Source organism: Lycium ferocissimum, chromosome 7, assembly GCF_029784015.1.
Source record: "Lycium ferocissimum isolate CSIRO_LF1 chromosome 7, AGI_CSIRO_Lferr_CH_V1, whole genome shotgun sequence".
NCBI lineage: Eukaryota > Viridiplantae > Streptophyta > Magnoliopsida > Solanales > Solanaceae > Lycium > Lycium ferocissimum.
In genome coordinates, this window is record NC_081348.1 from 17,889,936 (window position 1) to 17,909,455 (window position 19,520).

At 32.3% G+C, this 19,520-nt stretch overlaps 1 protein-coding gene across 1 annotated transcript; it reads right to left on the bottom strand.

Annotated features, from left to right (window-relative positions):
- Positions 1-729: 729 nt before the first annotated feature.
- LOC132063591 (probable serine/threonine-protein kinase WNK9) lies at positions 730-4,505 on the bottom strand. The gene is made up of 7 exons (XM_059456208.1): positions 4,049-4,505; positions 3,884-3,921; positions 3,426-3,653; positions 3,077-3,297; positions 2,813-2,970; positions 2,272-2,731; positions 730-2,197 (listed from the first exon to the last, which is right to left on the bottom strand). The coding sequence occupies exons 1-7, from the start codon at positions 4,121-4,123 to the stop codon at positions 1,128-1,130; spliced, it is 2,250 nt and encodes a 749-aa protein (XP_059312191.1). The 5' UTR covers positions 4,124-4,505; the 3' UTR covers positions 730-1,127.
- Between the last annotated feature and the right edge of the window lie 15,015 nt (positions 4,506-19,520).

Consider the following 19,520-nt stretch of genomic DNA (forward strand, 5'->3'; position numbering starts at 1 on the left):
ACAACCATCCAAACAGAGGGTTAATCTAAAGTAAACATATTACCAAGAAAAAAAAAAAGTTAATCTCAACGGGGTGATGGGATCACCTTTGTAAATTATTTTCTTCCATCATGTCCCTATTTTTCTTTGAGTTTGCTTGGATTCTGAGAGATTTTAAGACTTTTGAAACAACTTCATTTGATGTAAGATTATGTCCTAGTTTTCATCTTCTAACACCCTAATCAACATAGTTTTATAGCTACACAGTAATGCATATGAAAGTCGACGCAAAACATGGCCAAACCATCTCAAGCGATCATCTCTTATATTATTCTACGTTCACGTCGTTGTAAATCTGTGGGTGGCTCAGCTTGTAGATCTAAAATTGGCTGGTATCAACTTAAATTATACTAAAAAATTCTTTTCCAGGGTCAGCCAAACGCAGTGGACACAATTTATTGAAGTTATCCCTTCTGGACCATGTATAGAAAAGGCCAGATTGTGAGTAGATTTTAGTTAGATGAGGCATGATGAGGGTGGGACATAGAGCAATAATTTCACATGTTAAAACCAACCTTCTATCATTGACACGGGACATCAAAGTTGAGGATGCAATAGGCAAACATAAGAATTCTCAATAAAAGCTCTCATTGGCCAGCAAATAACTGACATACTAAAAAATAGTCAGCTCTTGCAGAAAATAATGCACTTCAAGTGACCCTTTCAACTTAAAATAAAGGCACCAATAAGGAGAAGACAAATAGATTGCACTTATTTGGCAATTTTAAGGTAAAAGGATAATGCTATTATTGTACATACAACTCAAGAATTTGAACCAAGTCATGTACAGATCAAGAAAGGATGGATATCTCACTTGGAGAAACCCTCTAAAGCCTCAATAATTACACTCATAATTTGCCTGTCACAGCTCACTATCATTCATAATTTTTCTATTCAAGAATATTATATAGGCAAACCCCAAAAGTGGAAAAGGCAGGGGGTGGGGTGGGGAAATTTAACAAGGGAAGAGAAAAGGGGTGAAATGGGATGCCTCATAAACTAACCTCATAGATAACAAGACAATTTTACAGCCTCTACTATTGTATGAAGTGCTTGTGAAAACAAGAAAATGGAGTTTCTTATAAGAGCTATATATCAACAGCATCGACTGGTAAGGATGTTGTTCTGTGAAGTGAATTTGGAAGCAATGTTCTGGTGAAGAAACTCTTTGCAGTACTAACCATGTCCCTGACGTTTGGGGAACCTTTGATCGCCTCACATTTTCGGGCCCTTTGGGATACCGAAATGGGGCAGCTATTAGTGACAAGTCCATTTGATTCTGAACTAATGGTCTTACCACAATCAGAAGATTTTAGCAGAGTTTCAAGACATGAAGTCCTATTCTTTGTCTTCTTCTTTTTCCTCTTAGAGGAACCTGTAGGAGGCTTTGAAGCTTTTGGTGGAAGTCCTAAGTGTTGATCTTTTAGCTCCCTTAATTTTATCTGGTAGTTCGCTTTGAGCCATCTCATTTCCTGCTCAATCAAGTGCTCATACTCAGATATTTCATTAGATGCAGGAATTTCACCTAAAGAACGGGGATTCGATAAAGATCTGACTAAACTTTTTGCACCTGACTCTTTCTGACCTTCTGTTGAATGGTCGTGATCCAATTTCTCACCTTCTTCAAGGGAATGACTCTCCTCAGATCCCACCGAACTGCATTCGAAGCTTTCATGCCGATCCCAAATCTCTGTATGATGGAAACCATTCATTTTGAACAAATTGTAATGGACACCATTAATATGGCTTGATGATGTTGGTTCATCAGAATAAGTCGAAATAATAGGCCGAGGACTGTTAGATTGATACGTAACCTCTTCAAACCGACCATGTGTAGCAGCACATCCATTGCATTCCGCTAGCTGCAAATTTTGAGCAGCTGGATTTTTTGACAGGAAATTCATGAACGAACCAATAGAGGAATTGTTGGACGAACAGTTGCGACAGAAACTAGCAGAATTTGCAAAGCGAGGGGTTTCTTCTATTCCTGGCCCTGGCTTCCAGTCGGGTTCTAATTTGGAAATCTCACCATCAATCATATCGGCTATTTTTGTAACATCCTGATCAGTTATATCCAATTCGGACACCATTTCAGTTGCAACAGTTAATGCTGTATCATATTCAACATCAAATGGGAAATATATATTCCTGATACGGTCTGCAAAGACACGAATTTTCAGCTCATGATAAGCATAAACAATAAGTTCAAGAAACTAAAATATTGCTGCTTACCTTCTTTGTCTGCAATTCTAAGTCTTAAAAAGATGCTACCATCTTCTCTTCTCTTCCCTTTGATAGTTATATCCAAATCTGCGGAATGTTCGTCGTGATCATCATCGTTATACTCGAAAAGTTCAATTCCAGTTTGCTCATATTCATTTGGATCAGATGCCCATTCATTCGGATCATCAAAACCATAATCGTTGCAGTATCCATTGTAGGCGCCATTACGAAAAGATTTTCTATCATAATCTAGTCCACGACCAGGCTTCCTTAGCAGAGGGTTCATATAATCTAGTTCTCTCCTGGACTCTGTAGGTCTTATATCTGATTCATTATCATCAATTTGGAGAAAAGGGTCATCCAGAAGCTCTTTTGCTGAGAGCCTTAGAGACACGGTGGCCAAGCATTTTTCAACGAATTGACGTATCTCAGGATCCTTCACTTGGTACAAGGCGTCTGGTTTTTTCCCCTAAAAAGTTGATGAAATCAATTGGGAGGACCACAACAGAAAGGGAAGGACAATGGGGGTACAAAAGATATAAGTACTTACAGACATCACTTTCTTGTAGATCTGAGCAGGATGGGTGCACTCACTATATGGGTACTCAAAAGTAACCATTTCTAATATGCACATCCCAAAAGAATATATGTCAACTAATTCATTGTATTCCTCCTCGTATACTTCTGGTGCCATGAACTCAGGCGTTCCTGATCATTACAGACCGATAAACATTTGAGCAAACCAGTTTCCAAGTTGATCATACATTTCAAACATCTAAGTTTAAAGGGACTAAAATCAGTGTAAGAAGTATACCAACACAATGAGCAGCGTGTGATTTTCGCAGAATAGCAGCAAGGCCAAGATCTCCAAGTTTAACTTCTCCTTGGTTTCCATTGATAAATATGTTATCACACTTAAGATCTCTATGGATAACAGGGGGATCATGGCTATGAAGATAAAGAAGTCCATCCAAGATCTGTCTACACCAGCGCTTTACTGCTCTAATATTGACTCTTTTATGCTTCTGTCTATACCTATCAAATCCCATAAACAAAAAAAATCAATGATTTGAGGGTGGTGGAGGAGATCCAGATTTAGCAATAGTATGAAATCAAATGCCAATAAAGTGAATAAGAAGATGAATAGAAAATTAAGAACTCACTGTCTAAGAGTTCCAGAAGTGAACATTTCAGTGACAAAATTGATGTTCCTATTAGCAGGATCCACCCAAGAAGTATAGAAAGTCATGATACTTTTGTGCTTCAAAGTCTTGAGCAAATGAATTTCACAGTAGAGCCTTTCAAGATCTTCAGGACTTTGTAAGAAATCATAAAGCTTCACTTGGTTCCAAGCAACTTCAATCCCTTCATATTCATCAAATGCTCTATAACTGCATAAATCATTAGATACAAACCAAACAAATCAGAATGATCCACCTAGAAGTTTCATCCTTTATCCAAAAAATTGGAGGAAAAAAATACCCAAATCTTGAAACATCCCATTTCTATAACCCCACAGTAAAGATGCAACATTTGGACCAAATACCAAAATGGGTGTCTAGTAGATCTAGTAAATACCCAATTTTTACAAGGTAAAAAAGAGATGAGTTTTGATTCATACACAGTCTTTGAAGCTCCTTTTCCAAGAATTTCATTGTACTGCACCAAAAAAAGAGAAAAGAACAAAACATCAAGCTCAATACTTTAATAGAGTGAAAAAACTGACAGTTGGTATTGTTCTTTTTGGTTATTAAGACAAAGACACATAAAAAGAAAGAGAACATACTCTGCCATATCTACCAGTTGGATCAACTTCAACAAATTCAGAAAACTCTGGTTCTGTATGTGTAAGGCCATTCATGCTTTGACAAAAATTTATCTTATTTAGCTTCCAAAGATTGTGTCTTTTTTTTGTGAAACATTCACCAAGAAAGAGGTCAGTGGAAACAAGAAACAGATGGAAAATATTATCTGTGTTTGCAGCTGCAACTCTTTATTTGTTTTGGGAACTTTTTCTTGAAAGAGAGATTTATGATATGAGAAAAATATGGGAAAGTGAGTTTATTGGAGTTTTCACAAACCCAAACAACACTTCTTGAAGGGTATCCACAATAAACGTGAGTCTACAGAAAATTAAGAGAGAAAAAAAAATGAGGTTGGGTGGGGTGGAGGGGGTGGAGATAGGGTAAGGTAGGGAAATGAAAATGAGTGTTGTATCTCTTGCTTGTTATTTTATTTCATCAATAGAGAAATCAATGAACTGTATCAAAAAGAAAGCTAGCTTAAAAGAGAGAAGACAAAAGAACAAGAAAAGGGGATATAGCAAAAAAAGGTCACATCGTCAAAGATTTGATTAAGATTTAAGTGCATGCTATTTCTCAAATGTCATGTCATATGAATGAATTTACTAGAGTCATTAGTGTCAATTAGTTTATTTTAATTACGGAAAAGGCTCAAATATGCCATTAAACTATCGAAAATGACTCATTTATGTCATTCGTCAATAGTTTGGCTCATTTATGCCATCGAATTATAGGAAATGACTCATTTATGCCACTCATCAATAGTTTGACTCATTTATGCTATTACTCATTACCAAAATGACTCATCCATGCTATTTTTCATTAACGCCGATTTTATAATACAAGATATGATACGTGGCCTCCAATTAGAGGTCTATGTCGTTTAATTAAACCAGTTCAATTTTAAATATCAAATTAAAAAAAAATTCGATCCATACACCCTGCCCACCCACAACCATAATCTAGTTGGAGGCCACGTGTCATATATGGTATTGTAAAATTAGCTTTAATGAAATATGGCATGGATGAGTCATTTTGATAACAGACGATGGCATAAATGAGTCAAACTATTGATGAGTGGCATAAATGAGCCATTTTCTATAGTTCGATGGCATAAATGAGTCATTTCCTATAGTTCGATGGCATAAATGAGCCAAACTATTGACAAGTGGCATAAATGAGCCATTTTCGATAGTTCGATGGCATAGTTGAGCCTTTTCCGTTTTAATTAAGATTAAGACTTAAGAATCTAACAATTGAATGCTCTGTGTTAGGGGTGTACAAAGTAAACCACACCAAATCTATAAATCGAGCCAAACCGAAAAAAAAACTCGACTAGTGGTTTGGTATTGAAAAAAAAAAAAACTCGATCATAATTGGTTTGGTTTTAGCTAAAAAAAGTCAAACCGAACCAAACCAACCTGACGTTACATGTATTCAATTTTTAAAATATTTTATACATAAAAATATTTATTTGTAATGTAATTTATAAATATTTCTTAAATTTTTTTATTAGTTTTTTTTTATCTATTATCATATTATTCAAATTTGAACTTAGAATTTTGAATGTCAATAAGTTTTATATTCTATGGATGTTAGTAACTCAAATAAAGTCCAAACCAAAACCAATTCAACACTAATGCTAACAAAAGAAATTCAATTCACTACTAAGAATGACAATAATGTTGGATATCTATTTGTTAGTTTTGCATAATTGGTTTAGAGAGTGAAAATAAATAACTTAGGTTTTTTTTTTCTTTATCATGTAACTAATACTTGTTAGCCGTACTTCTTTTAGCATGACTTAGTATTTTTAAATTATGGTCATTTTCTTTATGGCTTATTAATTAGTAATATTTATTTTAACCAATTTTATTATTTTTTGTTGAATATTTTAATACAATGTCATCACTCTTCTCACATTTTGTGTTATTTTCTTAAGAAACACCTTAATTATATAGTTGTATCTTACTGGGACTAAAGAAATATTTGAAGTAAAAGTGTATATGTTTTGTATCAAGACTATGCCGGAAAAAAAATCAAAAAACCCGAGAAAACCCGAGGTTGAAAAATCCGAATTTTATTGGTTTGGTGTTTAAAAAATCTGAACCAACCCGGTCCATGTATACCCCTACACTGTGTATTGCATAATTAAGTTATGGTAAGTACAAACAACATAGTATAAGATATAGGGACCAGTAGGGGTGTTCAAATGAGACCGAAAAAATGATCCGAACTGATAAACCGAGACTTAATAAATTGAAAACCGACTTAGTTTGACTTGATTTGGTTTTAAATTTTAAAAAATCGATAACATTTGGTTTGGTTTGGTGTTAAACCAAAAAAACCCGAATCAAAACCGAACCAAACCGATAGATACATACATATTTAAAATATTATATATATACACACGTCTTCATCAAAATTAGTGCTCATTCCAAGTCCAATACAAATTCAAATAATTAGAAAGAAAAGTGTGGCCCATTTAAGTTTAAGGTAAAATAAAAAGAAATTTGCAAATAGAATTTTCCCCTTATTCAATTTTACGGTTTCCTCATTTACATGTCATCTTAATTACTACTAATAAGCTAGCATTTTATCCGTAACAAATTAAAGGGAAGAAAATGACAATTGAAATGTAAAAAGATTTGGTAGATGACTTTGTCTTTCTGTTTATCATCTTCTGTTTTAACTTCTGTGCTTTCTTCTCAATGCTTCATAGACACAATATAATGAGTCTAGATAACAAAAATTCCGAAAGGGCTGCTTAATATCAAAAGACTGTATGTGGGGAGGTAACTGGAATCGTGAAAAGTAGATGTTATGTTTCTGTAATTTCTATATATACCCATAGCCATAGGCCTATACCTAAATAAAGTTAATGAATTAATTAAGAAGATTCTTAGATTTGAATGGATCACGATCAAAGCCGTATTTAGTTACCATTTGATTCAAAGGTTCTTGTATTAATACATTCTTAAAATCCGAAAAAATCGAACCAAACCGATAAAAACGACAAAACCAAAACCGATAGAATTTATACTATAAGGGTTTGGTTTGGTTTGAATATTAGAAAAAATCAACTTAATTAGTTTGGTTTGATTTTATCCAAAAACCGAGTCAAATCGGACTATGAACACCCCTAGGGACCAGAACCGTGCATTTATAAAATATCTGTAAAGAAAATATCAAGTGTTTAAGTTGAAGTAAATGTAGTGATTAGTGATTACCAGCTTAGGTTGAGTGTGAAATAATTCTGATTTCTTTCTACATTCATAAAATAAGGATGATTTACAGAAATATGATCATTTAATGCCCACTGTTTAACTTTTGGTCCTGTTTAAGGATTTGTGCAAAATGGCCTAGACGCTACACACTCCGAAGGATGGAAAATCACGCTTCAACAAGTTCTGACGGGTGCATTTTAACTTTATTACAATCTTCATTATCTTGTTTTGTTAAATTGTTCCATAGTCTGGTTAGATTGACAAAACTTATCTTTTCTTAATTGTTCACATGTTATGACGGATGCGCTATAACTTTAATTGGTACAATTCACATTCTCAAATCTTGCTAAATCGTTCACAAATCTTGTCGAATTGGCAGAAATTTCATGTGTTCAATTATTCACGAGCTTTACAGACGTGCATGTGTTGTAGCCACCAAATGGCCATTTCTGTACAAATTCATTAAACGAGGGCAAAACTTAAACTACAGTCCACAAGTTTGAGTAAAATTAACAATTTCTTTCTCGTCTTAACTGCCTAATGATGCTTAATTATTTTAAAGAGAAGAAACATGCAGGTGTTGGTTATTTTTTAGTTTTTTTATATATTTTTTTTTATAATTTTTTAAATTTTTTTTTTTTTTTTTATAATTTTTTAAATTTCTTTTCTTTTTAAATTTATTATTATTATTATTTTTACTTTTAAAATATATTTTTCTTTTTATATTATTGATCGTTCATTTCCTTTTTTCCTCATTCCCAACCTTTACTTCTTGTGATTCCATGTAATTGCTCATATTTTTTTGTTTTTTTATTTTATTCATTTAGCATAACTGTATTGTTATTCTAATTTTTAAAATTACGCTAAGTATGAGTCATTAACAAACTTGACATATAATAAGTGTTGTTATTAAAGTAAAATTTCGTTGTGACTGAGATTATAGATTTATACTTTCTCCTTTTCTTTTACATTATATTTACTTAAGTTAAGTTGGAGCTTAATTATGTAATGTTGGAATTTGACATAAGAATATTATCTTAAACTTTTTTTTTTTTTGGATTTTGAATTTAGGTTATATTTTCGATTTTAATTTATTTGCTTTAGTACTATTGACTTGTTATTTCATATCACATGCTGTTTATTTTTCACTTACGATTGATAGATTTTTTTTCACTTACGATTGATAGATTTTTTTTCTTGTCAAACATTTGAATAATGTTATGGGATTATATTTTAATTTTTTTTTCAAACATCCAATCCATGATGCTCTCGCAAAAAGGCTACTTTTAATTTTTATAATTAATTAAAACTAACTTATTATTAATTTGAAAAAAAATATATCAATAATCTTTTACAATATTAGTTACAAATATATGATTATTAATTAATATATTTTCAAGAAATAATGTGTTGTTAAAACATAATTTAATATCATTTATAAAAGCAAATATTTTTCAAATATTAATTTTAATTTTTTGATAATTAAATTTTATTTTTAAATTAAGCTAACTGTGTAATTACACTTGTGCAACCAAACAAAGACGCTTGTAATTATACTGTAATTACGTGATGATAAACAAACAGATCGTTGTAATTACAATACTATGTAATTACTAAACTATTTAATTACTACCCTAGTAATTACACCAATTCCAATTACCAGGTGGCTTTCCAAACAGACTCTAAAAGTAATCAGTCCCTTCTCTTTTCTCTCATGAAGTTTCCAATTAACTAATTTTGATGGCACATATATTTGCTTGTGAGATAGAGGGCCCTATATGTGAAACCATAGAGTGTGAAATTTCTAAAACAACATTTTCAAGTAATGTGAAACCAAAAAAAAAAGTAGGGAACTAGTGTGAAATTTCTAAAACCCCTTCCCTGCTTCCCTTCCCATTTTAAAAACAATTTTAATGTATTAACCTTTGTTAAAGATTATTTGTAAATTATAATATGATATTTGTTGTCGATGATTTTACCAACATAATTATTCGACGATGTTAAACGGTCTATTGTGATGCAGATGTTAAACGGTCTATTGTGATGCATCTAAATTGACATTGTCCGTTTTGCTTACTATTGTTGTGCTTAGTTTTCTCCATTTATGTACTTTGTTCTTTGACCAAAAAAAGAAAAATCTATCAGGCCAAAAAATTTCAAACATAATATAGATATGTAAGTATGTGTATATAAAGCAATACTCAATTTATTCCATTCCGTAAAGATTAACACCATTTTATATATCTAAGACTTTTAATTTTAACATTCTAATTTACCGTTAAAGATATAGTCTATTAGAGGAACAACGATAACATGACATATTTAATACAATTTTGCATTATTATATACATCTAGCATCAAAAATAATTTCTTTCAAACTTTGTCAAATAAAAAATTCATATAAAATGAAACATTGAAAACATTTGTTAACAATCGAGCTAAAATGGATGATATAAAAACACTATCGAGGGATGTGGTGAGATGAATAAGATCTCTTTCTTTCTTAATTAAAGCTGCTTCGAGAGGCTCAAGAATTGAGAAACTCTTGATAGTGAGGGCTTCCCCTTTTATGGACCCTCGATGACTTGAATCTTAATTAAAAATAGCGTCCACTGGCCACTTTTTGCCCATGTAATTAAAAAATAACAACCGTCACATAGTCTCAAATTTCACAAGTATGTCATGGAGTTTCACTTCCAATATGGAACTCCACGACAATGATTATTATTTAATTACGTGAATGCAAAAATAAGTTTTTCTGATCATTACCTTGTAAATCTGAATTAATTGGTGTAAATTTGAATATCAAATGTTTATACGAAAAATATAAAAAATTAACTCAAGATTAATAAAAGGCAAAAGTCATAGATAGCCCCCTAAACTTTGCCACATTTTCCTCTGGGGTACCTAAACTGAGGTTATACCTATCGGGTACCTAAACCAGTCCAAATTTGATCTCATTGGGGATCTTTTTCACAATAATCAGCGAAAATTAGAGAATGTATTACACTCTCCATGACGTGGCAACTTTGTCAAATGAAAACATGACACGTGGGTGGGGTCCATAATAATAATTAAAAAATAAATTATACAACCCCCCCCCACCCACCAACTGGCCGCCACACCACCAATGGCTCCCCCCCCCCCAACCGCCATCCCCCCACCCCACCAATAATTTATTCCCCTTTTCTTCTTTTATTTGGGTCTATCAATGTCTTTATAAGACCCACCAACCTTTAAATAAGTTAACCAATGAAAGGTGAGATAAAAAAAAAAAAGTCATAGTAATGGTGAATCCCCATTTTTTTCGGTGAATAAGATGGTAATGTTACTTTTTAGATCTAAAAAGGACAAAAAAAATGGTGGTAAGAAATAACATCCAATTCACAAATTAATTTTATATAAATAATTAAAACAAATGAAGTGTTATAATGAAGAAGAAGAAGAAGAAAAGAGAAAAAAAAAAAAAAAAAAAAAAAAGGAAGAAGAAGAGGAGAACGTACAGTGGAGAAGAAGAAGAAGAGGAAAAAAAAACAAAAAAAGGAAGAAGAAGAATAAGAAAGAGGAGAACGTACGGGGTGGCGAAAGGAGAAGGGTATACAGTGGAGTGGGCGAAAGGGAAGGGTTGGGGTGGGGTCAGGGGACAGACGGGCGGGGGCGGCGGGGCAGGTGGGTTATTTTTTATTTATTTACTCATTAAATTTTATTTAAAAGAGGTAAAAATTTAATCAAGAAAAAAAAAATTAAGGAAAAAAAGGGCTGTCCACGCTCCCAACAAAAAAGTGGACCGATTCCAATCACGCTAATGTAGGCGCCACGTAGGCAAAAGGTACCCAATATGATCGAATTTGACCGATTTAGGTACCCACGATAAAAGCAACTTGCTAGGTACCTGAAAAATGTGGCAAAGTTTAGGGGGCTATTTATGACTTTTGCCTTAATAAAACTACTCTCCTAAAAATATAGTCGTGTTATAAAATGAAGCTAAAAGAGTCACAATATTAAAGGATGAAAACCATAGAAATAGAGTGACAAAGAGAGAGATTTATTGTTCTTCCAAGATGTATTACAAGTGCATCTCATATGAAAATTTATGCCTCTATTTATAGTAATACATATGTATTTAATATATGAAATGGTGGAAGAAAATGAGAGCCATTAACATGGTGGAAGAAAAAGAAGAACCATTAACATGGTGGAAGGAGCATTATATTTGAGAAATGGACATTCATAATTTCATAACACTCCCCTCTTGGATGTCCATAGATGATGTGCATCGTTAAAAACCTTATTGGGAAAAACCACCTCGTTTAGAGTACACATATCTAGTAATACGCTGAATTGCCTCATTAAAAACCTTACCAAGAAAACCCAACGACAAAACTTGATTAAGGGAAAAAAGAGTACAACGCGTATTTTCACTCCCCCGACGAAGACGAAGATTCGGATGTCGGATTTCGCATTCCAATCTTAAATATCATCTTCTCTCAAGAGTTGAAGTTGGCAAAGATTTGGTGAACAAATGCGGGGATTGTCACTAACGTTTTGTACATCAATATCACCATCTTCCGGAGATCATGTGTGAAAAATAACTTGTGAAATGTGTTTCGTTCTATCTCCTTTTATAAATCCTCCCTTTAATTGAGTGTAATCTTCATATAATGTGGGTATTTTTGTATCACGTTTCAAGCCACATCTTTCTCTGGAATCATGATTTACACATTCTCTACTTGCTCATGAATAGCTATTATCTCATGATTCAAGAAAGCAACAATGGATCAGCTTTGTGGATCGCCATGATATAGCAAGCATGTAAACAGATAGCCCGTTTGAGATCGAAATCGAGGCATAACTAACAAGATCACTACCTTTGTTAGTATAAAACACCTATATATCGCTAGTTCCCTTCAAATATCGCAATATATGCTTAACTCCGTTCCAATGTCTTCGTGTAGGAGAAGAGCTATATCTTGCTAGCAAATTAACAGAGAACGCTATGTCGTCTTGTAGCGTTAGCAAGATACATAAGTGCACCAATTGCACTAAGATATGGTACTTCAGTCTTCATTTTCTTCGAGGTTGGAACGGATCTTTTACTCACTTGGTGAGCGAATCAACCATTGAGTACTTAAAGGACGCGCATTGTCCATGTAAAATCGTTTTAAAACCTTTTCTATATAAGCGAGATTGATGGATAAGATCCCATATGTCAAATGTTCAATCTCGTAAATCAAGACAAAGTTTTGTTTTTCCCCGATCTTTCATCTCAAATTCTTTCTTTAAATATTCAATTGCCTTTTGGAGCTCTTTCCGAGTTCAATTAGGTTTATGTCATCAACATAAACAATTATAACGAACTCGATTTTATTTTCTTAATAAAAACACATGGACGCGATACATCATTTATATAACCTTCATTTACTAAGTACTCACAGTTGAAGCGATTGTGCCACATACGCCACGATTGTTTTAGACCATACAATGATCTTTGTAATACGATTGAATACATTTCCCGAGACTTTAAACCAAATGCTTCGGTGCATTTTATATCCTTCCATCTAAATTTCATCAAGTAAGCCACGTCCATCAAGATAAATAATGTGACATTTTCTCGATGTTTTGACCGCTGTCCAATAAACATTACGTTTACCAAGATGCATCATTTTACTTGGTAATTATTTCTACCTACGTGATGCTTTAAGAAACGTAGAACTCGAATCCTCATAATTTTATACAATATTGCGCGCCATATTGTATCAAAGATATTGTCGACAAGATATCATTTTGTATCGGTTCGCGATTCGACATAACTTATCGAGATCTCATCACTTCATTATTTGTACTGAACCTCTCATAAGGTTTATGAAGTGTTATGTCGTAGCTCTTCAAGAGCACTTTACCTCCTTATTATGATCATTTGCTCCTTCCTTTTTCAAGGATTATTATATTTGGAACCGATTGGTCTACCATGCTCCATGCATGTTATAGACTCTGTCCTTCAGGGACATTAGAAGCATTTTGCAGATGAAATATGAAATAGTTGGGTCAGCAAATGCTTCCAGCATTTGACTTGAATTATCTGAGGATCATACTGATGATAATTCACAACATATTTCTTAGCTGCTTATTCTCTCCCCCTTATTTTAGTGACATATGTCCCCATTTTCTTTGGGAAAATCCATCTGTGTGCATCATGGTATATCCATTAATCATGTACCGCCGCACATCAAATGCTAAAAGATGTAAATATCTAGTTCATATGAGAATTTATCAAAATTTATTGATCAAGTACGTAAGTGCTATATATCATATCTCGTACCAACATCCGAAACTCGTTTCATAAGCAATGGTTTAGTCATTATGGAGGCATCTAGTGCCAAACCAACTTAGATATAAACCGAAAGATTATCAAGATGATTGTCTTGATTACATATTCGAAAATTGTGCTTCCAACTCAATCATTTTGAGCGAGCAACTTCGTAAATGTCAAACTCGCCACAACAATAAACATACATGTGACCGTCTCATAGATGCATCTATTTAAGACATCACATTACATGGGGTCCCACATTCAAGAAGATCCTTTATATTTTTCGGATTTTGGGGATTCATTTTGTAATCAACTTATCATGAGAACAAGCAACACAAACAAATTCTTGAAGAACCTTCTAGTTCTTCAATATGTTTTTAATACTCGATTAGCACATCGTATTTAAATCGGGACGATCAAAAAGGTCTTGTCAACCGATAAAATTATACGTACTCGTAAACTTCAAGTTTACTATGACGAGTGCTATTTCTTTTAATAAACTTCGGTTTCTTATTGCATGAAATTATATATCAATAAACTTAGTTTATCGTGGTATGTGATCTCATCATGCTCGGGTAAAATTTCACATGTGTATTTCTTACCCGTAGTAACTTGAAGATATTTATATTCCGATCATTTGTAGTCTCAATATGATAACCATTTTTATTGTTAGTAAACTTCAGACGGTGTTCCGATCGTACCAATTACGATCTACAATGAATGGTATTATCATATATAACATCTTCAAGAGACTTGAATTTATTTATCATGATCGATATTATTTGGACACGTAGTATCATGATACTTGCAAATAAATAATTAGCTATTCTCGAGCCTTTGATCATTAATTTCTATTACCAAATATTTCTTAAATACTTTTGTACCATGAAAGTAAATTTCATTAAAAAAAAATAAATATTGAATTCTAAACTTCAATATTTTAAACATCTCCTTCAGAGATTCATCATTAACATCTGATCATTTTGTATCAAAGAGGCAACCATATAGTTATTAATTCCTTGGGGAAAATACATTAATTGTTATTTCCTTCGAGGAAATCAATAACAACTAACCATAATGTATTAATGTGGTTATAGCGAATCCATTCTATCAAGCCCCTTTTCCTTAGAATGATATTTTGATAAAATTATTTAAGATGTTTCTCAAGTCGATAGGTACGTGTTGCTATGTCTTAATTTCATACCTACCAAAATAACATGTATATTCCTTGTATTTTATCTCTCCGGAGACAGTTGTGGTATTAGTTCATTCACTTCGGGAATGAAACACCGATTATTTAAATGTGCTTGAAATACGACGCTCAATAGCTCGTTATTTTGTTCAAACACAAGAATACATTGTGAGTATTTCTTAGATATTTTGGTAATTCTTTTAACGCCAGAGTAAAGTTTCGAGTTTCTTGCCGGGAGTAAAGTTTCAAGTTTTACCACTTCGAGTAAAGCATATAATATTCGAGAATATTATTTCTTCTCAATTATTCTAATTCTTCTCGAGATGGATCATGATATTTTCACAATCAAATGCACGTTTATATTTATAGGCTTTACTACGTATTATCACATTCACTTCGGGGAATGGATCTATATTTATAGCTTATATCAAAAGTTCTCATTCTTCAAAAATGGAACACAATCATCCGAACGTGCGGTGCCTTAAGCATATCAAATTGTGATAGCTTAGAATTTCTTTTAAGATATTGCTAAGAGCAAATCGAATACATATAATTTAGAGAATATTTTTCTCTAGCACGTCTTCAATTGTAGCCAACATAAAAATATTGTCACTTCCGGTGACTAAATATTTCTTGCCAATTATCATTTAGCCATTAAGGGATACGAAATTAATATTATAATCCACAATTAACATTATTATTCTTCGGAACAAATTTGAGGCGATAAATGATCCAGACCAATTAGGTTCTCATAAATCAAACAAACCCAACGAGTTGTACCATTAGTAGCAAACTCGTGATAGCCATATATACTCCCTTGTGGCTATCCTTATCATGTGAAAGCATGAATTAAACAATTTAAAATATTGCATACCTGGAATTAAAAAATTAACCTTCAACGGTAAAATCCATATATGGATCCAAAAACATGGAGAACTATTTCTCCAGAAGCCAACATTGATAAACTATCAAAAGTCAAGATAAAACTCTAATACCTTTTCAAAGGCAGATAATGAATACTACTTAACAAGTCGATAAAAGCATGATACTTACTTTTGTCACTATTGAAAGAAAATTGTAACGCCAACTTTTGGCTAAGTAATACATCTTGTAGAAGGAAACTCTTATTTTCCTTTCTTCAAATATTCGAATAAGTGCTTAAGTGATGTGAAATTAAAAGAAGGCTATATAGCCATTTGAAAGAAATCCTTACTGATTCAATTTTCTTTTCTTCCATAAGATTTGAGAGACAAATACCATCGGCTAATGCTTTTAAAGAAAACATACACATGCCATCAAAGTAGTAGTAAAAGTCAACGTGAAACAAAAAAACTAACTTATTAATTGTGGCTAGTGCCCAAATAATTCACGGCGAAGCCGTGATATTATTCATTAAGTTATCCTTTTGGTTAGTACGTCTTTGATAACGTGTTATAAAATGAAGCTAAAAGAGTCAATAATATTAAAGGATGAAAACTACTCTGACAAAGAGGAGAGATTTTATCCTAAAATCTCATATGAAAATTTATGCTCTATTTATAGTAATACATATGTATTTAATATATGAAATGGTGGAAGAAAATAGAACATGGTGGAAGAAAAAAGAAGAACCATTAACATGGTGGAAGGAGCATTATATTTGAGAAATGGACATTCATAATTTCATAACAAGTCGAGATTTTTTTTGGTAAATAGAACTAAAAACAAAAAATAAAAACAAAGAACAAAAAAGTAGAAAAAGAAAAGAGATGATGATAAGAATAAATGAAAAGAAAAGGACCCACAGAAAATAGAAAGTGGCGAGCGTGTGAGGTCAAGAGAGTGGACGTTGCAGAATGGACATTTGCATTGCATGGCCTTTATTAATTAACGTAGCGTAGTCGCATTTGGCTAAATGCTGAATATATGATATGACTCGTTTTATATTTATAAAATAAAATAAAAAGAGCCGTGACAAACAAAGCTAACGTGCCAACGTAGCACCTTTCGCTTGGTTTTTGGGTACGGAATTTGGTACGGTTCTTTGCACTTCCTCTCTACTTTTTCCATATTACCAATTTTTGCCCCTATAACTCCACTTTCCCTAAATTTTCTATGCTTCTTTTGGTAACTCATTCAATTCGGGATTCTTTTATTACATGTTCTCCCATTCCAAAATAATTATTACGTTTCGCTTCTCAAAAATCAATTTGATTAATTTATTAAAATAAATTGGATTAGATTATAATCTAATATTTTAGAATTAAAATTAAGATATTTTAAAACTTTACGAAAAGTAGTATGAAATGTAATTCTTCTTATATCGATATGGTAAAAAATTACATTAAAGTTCATTGTAGTTTGATTCTTGAGAAATGAAATATAACAAGTATTTTTGGGAAGAAGGGAGTAACAATCTAACAAATCACAATAAAAAATAACTCTAATATTTACTTTTTTATAGATTAAAGCCAATACTACATGTATATTTAATTTATAATTTGTGTATTAAGTAAGAAATCAATTAAAAATAACTCTAATATCTACTTTTTATAGATTTTAGCCAATACGACATGTATATTTGATATTATTATGTAATTTGTGTATTAAGTAAGAAATTAACTAAATGACTAAAAATGATTTGATCCCTTTAACCATTTAATGATTTGTTCAATTCTCCTCTTTTTTTCTTTTAAACTTACTTTTGACTTATCACCTTGCACGGTGCAAATGAGAGGTTCTTGGCCCACTAAAGGATGAGTCTTAAATGGCTGATTCATTATAATGGAAAGAAAACCCTGATTTAGAGAGTAGATATGGACCATAATCTGCAATAATAATAAATAAAAAACGAGATTGCTGAATAACAGAAAGCAGTTTATGTGTATACGCACACTTTCTTATAAGAGAGAATATCTTCTTCTTATTTCTCTCTCGTTGTTCACTATTGGTTTTAGAATTCCGATTAATCTAGAATTTCTATTGCATAAGGTCCATTAAAGAGAAAAGTTCCCTATCAAAAAAAAAAAAAAAAAAAAAAGGAATCATTATCAAAGCTTGAAGTCAAAACTCCCTTAAAAAATCTTATTCATCTATCATTATTAATTCTTTAGAAGGCCGATACAACACAAATCTAGATTGTGTTGCATAAGGCACAGTGGCAGAGCTAGAATTTTATTAAGAGGTGTTAAAATATAAAAAAGTAAACATACGAAAAAAATAAGGGGATTCAACACATAACATATATACAACATACCCAGTGTAATCCCACAGAGAGGGTATGGACATAATATATATACATAAAAAGAATTATTTACCTATTTAGACAATGTAATTTTTCAAATAATGCAAGGCACTCTTGGATACATGGCTAATCGCCAATAATAAGGCATATTAGAGGGAGAAGCGCTTCCAATCATAAAAAAGAAAAATTCATTTCCAAAGCTTGAAGTCAAAATTTTTGCTTAAGAATAAAAGAATCTTATCCATCCCACCATAATTCTTAGTAGTATAAAAGAGATTGTCTAACTATTGAAGATGGTAAACAACTCTCTTCTTAAGTCAAAGCAATCTTATAACTGGTTATCTAAAAGTAACTACTTAATAGAACAACTTTCTTATTTAGAAAACATAACTTAGTCGTATATTGAGTATATCAATGTTTAAAAGGACGAAGCGTGAATTGAAGCGAGCTATTTTACCCAAAGATCAGGTGAGGCGCTAGTCCGAAAACACGATGCCATAATTAAGCTATCGGACGATCCTTGAGCACTGAACGTTAGGCATGCTTGATAAGTCTCACTGCCGGATGCTTGGAGCATAAGCCTCGAGATACGAAAGCCTTTCATGTGTGCCTCAAAGGGTTTTCTAAGCGCCTCGTCTTAGGGCAATTAAGCATGTAGACGAGTCCCAAAAAAGTCTTTTAAAACACTAATTTATACTCTTATTAGTTTGTTCGTTAATTTGTTTTAGAAAAAACAAAGTGGTTCTTTTTAACTTTATTGATTTATTTAAATTATTAAATGCTTTTTCCTTTTTAATTTATTACTATGATATTTTATTAACTTTAAAAACAATAAAATTCAAATTCTTATTGTACTTACGCCCATGTTTCCGAACTTATGCTACACTTAATAAATGATGATAGGTAAAATGTCTCGCTTCCGAAATCATTAGCCATCCCAAATAATTATTTCACTCCCCCCTTTTTATAATAAGTGGTGTCTTAAGTTTGGGTAAACTCCCTAAGAAAATTACTGAGTCTTAGAAAGAAAGATGTATTTTTACTAAATTTTTTTTTATTTAAATAACACTAATATTCTAAGAGCAAAATTAATAATGTCTTCCTGATTATATGAAACAACACTTATTTCCGAACAAAATAAAAGGATAAAAACACAACTTTTATGGAACAGAGAAAGTATCAATCTTATACTTCACTATTCTCGATAGAAGTTACAACCTATAGTTAAATTATTGTAAGAGCTGTGATTTGGTCAAAAACTTCAAGAAGGAGAATTTGCCACCTCGCTGAAAACAAAATTCTGAAATTTTCTTGAATTTCGGCGTAAGCCAAGTGTTTTGATTATTTTAATATGACTATTTTAACAATGTAAGAGAAAGAATGACTATTCCTGCGTAAGCTGAGACATCTTGCTTATTTGCTAGTTTAATGGGATGCAAAATGAGTTTGAATCGTAAATTGTAGATTACATACTTTCTCCATAGATAGTTGAGTGTTAACTTCT

Coding starts and splice junctions, on each gene's coding strand:
- LOC132063591 (XM_059456208.1), bottom strand. CDS start 4,123: ATGAATGGCCTTACACATACAGAACCAGAGTTTTCTGAATTTGTTGAA. Junction 3,654..3,883: donor AAAGGAGCTTCAAAGACTGT/GTATGAATCAAA, acceptor TGATTTATGCAG/TTATAGAGCATTTGATGAAT. Junction 2,732..2,812: donor TCTACAAGAAAGTGATGTCT/GTAAGTACTTAT, acceptor TCAACTTTTTAG/GGGAAAAAACCAGACGCCTT.